This window comes from Acomys minous (assembly GCF_964271855.1).
Source record: "Acomys minous genome assembly, chromosome: 10".
NCBI classification, from domain to species: Eukaryota; Metazoa; Chordata; class Mammalia; order Rodentia; family Muridae; genus Acomys; species Acomys minous.
This window is the reverse complement of record NC_140491.1, coordinates 91,930,273-91,940,675: the sequence shown is the minus strand read 5'-3', so window position 1 is coordinate 91,940,675 and position 10,403 is coordinate 91,930,273. Positions and strand designations below refer to the sequence as shown.

The following is a 10,403-nucleotide window of genomic DNA, read 5'->3' as shown; positions in this document are numbered from 1 at the left end:
ATGTCCTTACATCTATCCCAATCTCCTTGTAAGTGATACCATTTTCTTTAGATTTTCAATGTGCAATCAGTCTTGATGTCAGGATGCTTAATTGTCTTCATGGCAAGACACCCTCATCTTTATAGAATTCTTCATGTTGCTCTCAGAGAGGTTCCTGAAACACGAGACTGATTGATTGATTTTGTACACATACTATATATATGCATATGTATATGAACACACACACACACACACACACACATATTTGTTTTTGTGTTTCTAGACAGAGTTTCTTCATGGAGACCACGCTCTCCTAGAACTCAAAGATTTATCTGTCTCTGCCTCCCAAGTGCTAGGAATAAAGGCATGCATTACAGTGCCTGGTTTCGATGGTAAGGTTTAATTGACTCATTGCTTTGTATTTCTTAATTTAATTGTGTTTTAGCTGTCAATTTGTTGGATAGTTAACTATTTTCAGGACATTCTTACAAAGTCAGTCAAAACTGTAATTAATAGAACAATATGCCAACATCCTTATTAATGTGGGCATATTTATGACTCTCTTGTAGATATGTAATATCCTATTAAATACTTGACAAATACCCAAAGTTAAGGAACTTAGAGTCTGTGTCTTCAGTCTTCTAATGGAAATCTGGTAAGTCATTTCACTTGATTTTATAGAGGCTCAATGGGCAACTAATAAAATATTTGAACATGTGCTAAAATGAAATTGGCCTGTGTTGTCCACCAGCAACAGAGTGCAAATACTTCCACAACAGGCTACATTTCCAGATTTTAATTCTTTTCTGAGATGGCTCTGCTGAAGGCCAAATGGAGCATATAACTGTTTTATCCAATTCAAAAGAAATTCTATTCCAAAAAGGAACATCTCTTCTAAGTAAAAGCATGTAATGGAAAGCCTTTTTATCCAATAGTTGAAACATGAGGATTAGTTGATCATTAGCAGACATTTTTATCCTTCATGGTGCTGAGTCAAGGGACTTTCCTCCATGTGAAAGAGAAAGTGTGGGAAACTTTATATTCATCAGCAATGTGGAAATGTAGCATTTATGGCACATAAGTGTATAAGTCAATTATAACTTTTTATCCATTACATTGTCATTTACTTTAATATGTTGCAGATATATAAAATATAATAGAGAATTACTTGATAGGAATATTATGGAGATATATGAAAATAAAGAGCATATGCCCATATAAAATAAGTTTAAGTCTGTTTCCTACTGATTTTTTATGTAAAAGATAATCATATCATGATGGAAGACACTGAATTCCTAAAATGGACAATAAAAAACACAATATTGTTTTCATTCTAAAATTAAATACCAATTTTACATGTTCAGATATAATATTTCCCATTTTTATTTGGACTTATAGTTAAAATAAAAACATCCGACAATCTCTGTCAGTCAGAAAACCAGAATGAGTTTTAAGAGAATATACTTGAATGAGTAATTTCAGTGTGTATTAAAATTATAAATTAACACATGTGATACCTCTTTTTAAACAGAAATAACTAAGTAAACATTAAATTACATGTCCCATTTATTTCACCGCGATCTTGACATGACAATAAGAGAAGCGGCCTCTGAGAATCATTGGCACTGAATTTTCCACTTGCCCCATCTTTTTTGTGTGTTAGGCTTTGGTGGAAAGACTTCTGTGAAGGAAGAGAGGATAGGGTAGAACGTGAACCCACAGTGGTTCAGAGATGTGAAAACTGGATCACTTTTAAAGGAGATGTGTAAATATCCTTGAAGTATTACAAGTGGTTTTGTACATTTTAATTAATTAATTCACTTATATGTGCACTGGAGTTCTTGGATATGAGTGCCCACATGACACAGTGGCACATATAGAGGTCAGAGGATACACTGCCAGAAAGTTCTCTTCTTCTATTATGAGATTTTGTCATGGACCACAGGTTGTCAGGCTTGGTGACAAAAGTGATGATCCACCTAGATGAACACAAAGTTCATAATTGTCTTAAATTTATTTTGTTCTGCTTTTTCCTCCTGAGCATACCAATTTCATATGAGAATCGGTGTTTTATTAGCATTTGAGAATACTACATTTGAATGTAGAGTCAAGAATTCAGAAAGGCACAGAAAGACAATAAAGACACGTTTTAACCATTTAAAATATAGATCTGAAATGTGAATGTAGCATTTTGATTTAAAAGCACAAAATATACCTTGAATACTCACTGTTTGCTAAATGAGATATCACTGAATTTTGTTGTAAAGAGCCATTAATATTGAAAATTTTGTGGGTCACACTATATCTGTCACAAGTGTTTATCATTTATTCACTTATTTATTGCAATCATCAGTCATAATGGTAAAGGGCAGGCAAATGCACGTGACTGTGTCAATAAAACTTTATTTTTGAACACTGAAGTTAAAAGTTCATAGAAATTGTATTTCTCAAACCTGCATATATTTTTAAGTGCTCCGCTACCATTTTAAAATGTAGAAGACATTCTTATCTTCTACGCTACACAAAAACCAAGTTAAAGGCTAGATTTGGCTTATCGGCCTCCATTTTTATTGTTGGTATTATATTTAGGATTAGATGTGCCCTCCATGGTGGTGGGATGACACAACAGGAAGAGAAACCACTGGAGAACAAGCAGTCACTTAAAATTTCTCTGCTTCTCTCCATATTCTGTTTCTGTACATTTTATGATATAAACACATGGTTAAAATATTAGCACTAGTAAGTTTATAAAGTATATGAGAACATATGTTTTAACTGTTGAGACCAAAGAACAAAGTAGATAAATATTTTTGCTAGTACATCTTTAAACTTTCAAATATAAGTAATCCTTGATGGAAACAGAAATGTTCTTGAGGAGATACCAAGTTTTCTTGATAATTTTTATTACTTTCAATTTCTAAATCTAAAAGAAAATCATTTATTATATATTATAGGTTCTCTATCTATAGCCATTTGACATTTATTTCTGTCATTTGGTATCTTTCTTATTCTTCATTCCTAGGTATGTGTCAGTATTCCACTGTCTCTCTCTGTTTCTCCTCATTGGTTCTTCACTCCCCAGTGGAGTGCAGGAAGGCACAGCCATAATGCAGGCACACACTCATGGAATTCTCAAAGAGCATACCTGCTTTGAGACAGAGGTTTCCACTAAAGAGGTATGCAGTACTTTTTTTTTTTTTAATTTGGCTCAATTGTTTACGCAAATATATCTTCAGAAATTGAGGATGTTGGATATGGTGCTTAAGGTTTGAGGGGAATGAATACCCTGCTGAGAGGCAGGAGTTCTTAAGAGAAACAATAAAATATGAATAACTGGGGCTGGAGGGATGATTCAGCAATTAAAAGCATATGTTGCTTTTGGGGAAGACTTAAGTTTCATGCCTAAGACTCTTCAGACGGCTCACAAACACCTCACCTGTAATACCAAACTGAAGGCTATCTGGCACTGCCTTCTGGGTACTATAGAATCACATAGATTATATATATATATATATATATATGCATATATATGTATATGTATATGTGTGTGTGTGTGTGTGTGTGTGTGTGTGTGTGTATGTATATGTATATAGGGGGTGGAGGAAGGGGGAGGGAGGGAGGGGGGAGAATATATCCAAAACAATAAAATCGGAATGATTTACAGCTCTGGGCTAGTACTCCAGATTCCATTCATTATAATTTCACCATTGATTCTAAAAATCAAACAAACCATTCTTTGTCTCCTTTTTGGTTGTTGTGTTGTTAATTGCCTCAGCAATATTGCTTAAGGGTAATGGACTCAGTTTCTCACTGATAAGTATAAAATACCTTTAAAACTACTTCATTTGGGCTGGGGAAGTGGCACAGGCTCTGGAGAATTTGCTGAGCAGTATGAAGATAAGGATAGAGCTGCAGAACCCCCACTTAGACCAGGTGTGCATGGCAATCTGCCTGTCTTTCCACTAAGTAATGACCGAGATGCACTTCCCAAGGCAAACTGATTATCCATACTATCAACACTGTGAACTCCAAGTGACAGGAGAGACCTTGCCTCAGTATACAAGGTGAGGAGCAAGCAGAGCTGACATATGATGTTAACTACAGGCGTACACACACACACACACACACACACACACACACATACACACACACACACACACACACACACACACACACACCCCATACATGTGCACAGATCACATGTGCACAACAACACACAATTTTAAAATTTGATGAATACATGAATAAATAAATGAATGAATAAATTTGAAAATATTTTTTTCATAAATGAAATTTAACTGTTCATAAACATTTATCTTCACTAGAAAAAAATGACTCTTCCAATAATCTCAGTTTTCAGCAATTATCTTTTCTTGTGCATGTTTTCTAAGTACCAGGAAATGAGGTCTCTTTGGTAATTCCACCTTTTCAACTTGTATCACCTTATTTTTCCAACTGTATCTACTTCGAGAACTAAAAGATGTTTGCACATCTAAGTGCACGCACCAGCTACATGTATTTCTGAAACTTAAAGTACTTTTCAAATATTTTTTGAAAACGGAAATGACTTTTAACCTGTAAAGCGAGAGCAAATTTAGTGAATGATTTCATATTTCAGCACTCATTAAAGCATAGCTATTAAAAATCATTCTATTATTTAATATAGATCAAAAGTTTTTGTTCATTAAAACCACACCTATAATAATTTGTGGTGTATTTGATATTGCTACAGCAAGAAGTATATTAAGCAAAGGAGCTCAAAGTCATTCCTTGACTTGATTCTAATTAAACAATGTGTGAGATCTGAAATATTTTCCTTTCCCTTGTTGTAAGTTGACAGAGTTTAACAATCCAACATAAAATCTCATAAGCAGAGGTTACTTATATTTTGAAGGGATAGAAAGAATAGAAAGAAAGGAGGGAACAAGGAAATAAAGGGAGGAGATGAAATGGAAGGGGCAGGTAAGGAGCTGCGTAATTTTGCAAGGCCTCTGATTTAACCAAGTAAGCCCAAAATAAGTATTCGTCGTTTCTGTTTACACTTGTGAAGTTTGAGAGCACTGATTGTGTAATTCACATTCAACTGCTGTCCTCATCTTGTCGTTAGGTGGATGGTGGCGATACCCTGCATTCCACATGCATAGGCTGAGCCATCATTTATAGGCTCAAGGAGAACAACCCTGAGAAGATGAGGCTTCGGGAGAAAAAACGGCATATAACAAATACAAAAATTAAAATGCTCAGGAATAAGGTAAATATGGAGAGTAAGAACTGGGAATGAGACAAATATTGGATTAAGACAAATAGTACTTCAGATCCCAGCGTCAATTCTAGCGGTGCTTAGAAAGCTTGGACTATGTTGACAGTGGAAGATGAGAGGCCAAAGTAAAAGGAAGGAGAAAATTTCAGGCTTGAATCCTATGTCACTGATAATTTTATGTAGAATAAAACCTAAGTTTAAGACTCTTCATTCACACACAGGGAGCTAAAAGCATAAAGGTAATAAAGACTAATGGATTAGAGTAATTAATTTAAATTGACAGCTGACCCGTATACATGAAAGTCAGTTGGGTTTCCAACTTACTGAAAAATAAATTACCAACAAACATTTCACCTCTTTGAAGAAAGTGAATTATAAAATAGAGCTATGAAAACAAATGTATTGTTGCTCACATAATATCACTATTAAACCTCCAAATTTCACCTTAATTCATTTGATTCCAGCCATATTTTCATTTGTTGAGTTTTGATACCATGAATAAGATGCTCATTGGAGAAACCTGACAGGTATAAACATGAGTGAGGGAGACTTGTTTGGCAGTCAAGTCTTGAGCTTGAAATCCAACCTGGTTTTAAATGTAGACTACACTCATCTTAGTGAAAAACTTTGATCAACCTGTAAAGTCTCCAAAACAAAGGTATCTGGTTTTCTTACCAGCTTGCTAATTTTTTGGAAGGTGAACAATGGTGGAGTTTGCAAGCTCTCGAGATTTAGCATTAATAATGGAGACAGGATCCTTTAATCCTGAGAGGTAAGTTTGTTTGAAGGTCACAAACAGATTCTGGCACATAGAATATTCTAAAAATTCCTAAAATGTCTCATTATCAATGACGCTAAATAGGAACTTCTATAACATGTCTTGGAGTGGCAAAGAGAGGGCGTGGAATTATCAGCTCAAATTAGTTTGTTGGAAGAAGATGTGAGCATGCAACACTAATTTCCCAACTGGAAGGAATGAGATGTGTCAGGATGATTTTCCTTAGGGCATTGAACCTTAGAGATTGGCTGCATCCTATATATGATTGCAGCCTAATGAATGCACCCACAGTTCAAAAGTCAAATATTAAATAAATTTTTCTCGACCACAGAGTTATAGACAGTGTTTCAAAGGCATTCTTAGGAGAGAAATCGAGAAAAAATTCAAATAAAAGTAATAAGGCTTTTATATCTCAAAGGAATATTGTAAACGTGTATTCTGTGCCTTCCTAATGAGGTGTGTGTATGTGTGTGTGTATGAGTGTGTGTGTGTGTGTGTGTGTATGTGTGTGTGTGTGTGTGTGTGTGTGTGTGTGTACAGAGACAGTTCTTCATCTAAGTGCAGAATAGTGTCCTTTGGCATATAGTGTAACAAAATAATTTTTATATTACTATAAAATAAATGTATTTAATATGACATATTAACAGCTAACTTTAAGGCCACTTCTTATTAATCAAACCACAGACAATCACAATTCCCTCCTTCTTGCTTTCTTTCTCTCCTCCCTCCCTCACTCATTCTTTCCTATCTACCTTCCTCTATGTTTGGATCAAAGACAGCACCTTGAACTTTCTGAAAAAAACTGCTCTACATCTGGGTCACACCTCTAATCCAAGATTACTAAATTTTACTCATATTACAGAATTGAGGTATTATGTTTATTAAAGAGAGTTTTGTATTAATACTTCATAGTTTTTCTCATCAGCGTTCCCACTAATATCATTTTTTTTCTTTCACAGCACCCAAATCTAAGTATAATTTTAAATATATCTTCTTTTGATTCTACGTATTTTCCAAGAAAGTGTAGGTATGAAAATAAAGAGATTTACAATGGGTTTCTATAGTTCCTGGAAATAGTCAAGAACTAGATCACTTACCACTTAGTGTCCATGGCATAGAGCACATGTGAAAACATTTGCTTTCTGCATTTGTTGCCAGGACCATTTACTGCCAGTAGTACTCTGATGAAGTTACTATTATTTCTCAGATCTTTGGCTCATATAGTCATTGGTCAAGACTCCAAATTTCAACAGTATTCTAATCTTTGATCTTTAATTTGATTTTTTCATCTTCATGTCATTGGGACAAAGGTATGATATTTAATATCAGATTCTCTCCATAAACCCAAGCACACATTATCTATTAATGAATATGTTGGATAATAGTGTTTTACTTCAAAGAGGCACGTATAATTACAGACAACTCCTAGGAACATACCAGTCCTCTTTCGGTCCCCTTATTTCTGTGAACATAATCACACTTTTCACAGAGTCAGTGTGAAGCATTACCATTCACTTAATGAGCCCCCTCCCCAGGAGATGTAAAGACGGTCTTCAAGTTGTATATCTTAAGTAGCTGCAGTATGTTTAAAATCTATTTACTCTGCAATTTCTAAGATCATCATCTTGGTTTAGTTTTTATTTGGATTTCAGAGACACCAGTGAAGTTTCCTCCATTCCATATTCTCTTTTCAATAACACTTATGGCATCAAGTTGAATATTTCCAGGAAGCAGCTGTTTTTCTCCTCAAAAATATCAAGCTCTGATTCATTTTCTGCCCAAAGTTCAAAGCCTATGCTTTTTAACTTCTATCCAACAACTCATATATATATATATAGACTGCAGTCTTCAGCCAGCCCTCTACATAGTTTGCAAGAAAGCTCCTTGCTTGCAGATTCCAATTTATTCCTTGCTTTCCATGCTTGGTCATTTTGTATCATTCATGACACCCCAATCAAATGGAATTTTTCAACACAGCACTCTTTTATCTCCTCCTTGTTTAATGGATAATGCACCTGCACAGCAGTGTGCTCTGATACCATCTTCTTAAATGGAGAATAAGATTGTACATTGTAGTTATTTATCTCCCTAACATCCCCCCCATACACACACTAGAATTAACTGCTAAAGATAAGTTTATGATTTAGGATGTGGCCCAGATAAAAACTTTCAGGAGTACAGCATCATGTAACTGTTTTTACAAATGCACCAAGTACTTGATGTTGCAGAGTACTTTCCTTAGTAAATGAAACTATTGTGTCTAATGATAAAGTAATAGAATAGTCCCACATAACTTCCCACTAATAGATCAAATCATAATAAAATGAAAGAAAATAAAAGAAAAAGAGAGAAAGAAAATATGATACAGAGTAGATATTTTCTGGCCCAGTTTCAAGAGTTGTATTAAGATTTTGTTCTGTTGCGAGTGATAAAAAATATAACTGCTTGGTGAGGCAGACAGTGACAGTTCAAACATTTCAAAAGTGGATACACCTCAGAGGCTTTATCAAATATTTAAATCCATCTGATTAACATTTCTATTCTAGAAAATGAAATTTGAACAGATATAAACACAGTATTTTCATTTCCCTGGAAACCTCAATTGCAGATCTGTTGAAGAGTCAGTAATTACCCAGGGACCAATTAGCCTGTTTGTGGATTATCTACACCCTGTGGCTTCTTCCTCTTTACTTTCCTCCACATCTCTGCCTTTTGACCGGTTCACAGCTGTTATCCAGAAGAAGAAATTAAAGAAGTGTGAAAAGGTTTTTAAAAAGAGAGAAAAGAAAAAAAAAAAAGAAGTAAAATTAAGACCCAGTTATTAGGAAGTAAAAGGATTTTGCTTTTATTACTTGCTTGCATCTTTTGAGTCAAACACGGGCACTTGAGCCCAAGAGTAACTTTATTATCAAAAAAACTTTTAATATATATATATTTAAGATAAGATTGTTCCATCTTGTAGCTGTGATAATTTCGACCATCATGGGAAGGTAGTCAATATTTTATTACTTTATGATATCCATATACACAGCTTTATAATATCACATCAGACTAATTTTTATAAGGTTTTATGTGACTTTTAATGTAAATCTAGAATATTCTCATAAACTCTACTCAATGACAACTCCATTGATGTGGTTCTATTCATAGAGCAATGCCCAATACAACTGGAAAATCTTCAACCACTAAAACATACTTTTCTATTTATGTACAGTTGGAAGGGGCCCTAAAATCAATTTCCAGCATTGTTCATTGGGGAATTGATGCTCCATATTGAGTTTCTTTTTGGCAGAGGGCAATTTACCTGAGCACATTTTAAACTTTTTTTCTGGTCTGTATTCTGTGTGTCCTATGTCATTTTAGGACAATTCTATGTTAGCAATCTCTGTGGAGTTTTCTATTTTCTCTGGAGGTTACTGCTAAGGGTTTCATGAGTACAATACAGAGATTTCCCTCTCAGCTGTCTTGTGACTATTCACTTTTCTTCTAAAAATAAAACTCTATTCCTGACATATAATGATTTTCTTCTGTGCTTATCTATAAACCCAACATATAACAGTTTTGTTTTTTCCATTTCTTCTATTGGAAAACTTTGCATCAAGCCATGAGGTAAATGACATTCACACAAGTATCTTACTGCACACTATATAACAAAAACTTTACATTTTCCAGTATTAGCTTCTGAGCTACATGCCCTGGACATTTGTGCCCAAACACAGAAAAGAATTTTTTGAATAAAATTTCAAATGTATTCTAATTCACTCTGTGTATTCAACTTTATCTCAAAAATCATCAAAAGAATGGAAACATAAAATTTCCATTGAATTGCAACACAAGAGACCATTTTAGGCCAAGAATCATGAAATTTTGGTAGTAGCTCTGATTGCAATTTCTTCTGAAGTAATTTATGAATTGAGTAAATATTGACTTAATCTCAATACATTCCATTCAGAACAGCATAAGAGCTATAGTATTGCCTATTTCTCTCGTCTCTACAAACTGTAACAACCAGCATTACTTTTTGAAAGTTCATTTAGTCTAGAGCAGTGGTTCTCAATCCTCCCATTGCTGTAACCACTTAATACAGTTCCTCAGGTGGTGGTGACCCCCAACCATAAAATTATTTGTGTTGCTATTTCAAAACAGTAGTTTTGCTACTGTTGTGAACTATAACATAAATATCTGTGTTTTCCAATGGTATTGGTCCACCATCTATGAAAGAGCTGTTCAATCAAATAGGGGTTGTGATCCACATGTTGAGAACCACTGGTCTAGGGAATTTCCCACAATGCTTTAAGTCAGGAGAAATTCAAGTTCAATGCCAATCTCTCTAGATGTTCTTTACCTTAGCCCATAATTCTATAGGCTTCTTTTGGGTATGTGAAC

At 34.5% G+C, this 10,403-nt stretch overlaps 1 protein-coding gene across 2 annotated transcripts in view; it reads left to right on the top strand.

Moving 5' to 3' along the window:
* Positions 1-300: 300 nt before the first annotated feature.
* The window catches only part of LOC311606691 (uncharacterized protein), a 401,544-nt gene continuing 391,441 nt past the window's right edge, over positions 301-10,403 (top strand). For both annotated transcript variants that reach the window (XM_084798037.1, XM_084798036.1), the window contains exons 1-2: positions 301-371; positions 3,002-3,155. In XM_084798037.1, coding sequence (XP_084654163.1) covers positions 346-371; positions 3,002-3,155 — 180 coding nt within the window. In that variant the 5' untranslated portion in view covers positions 301-345. The remainder of the gene's footprint in view (positions 372-3,001; positions 3,156-10,403) is intronic.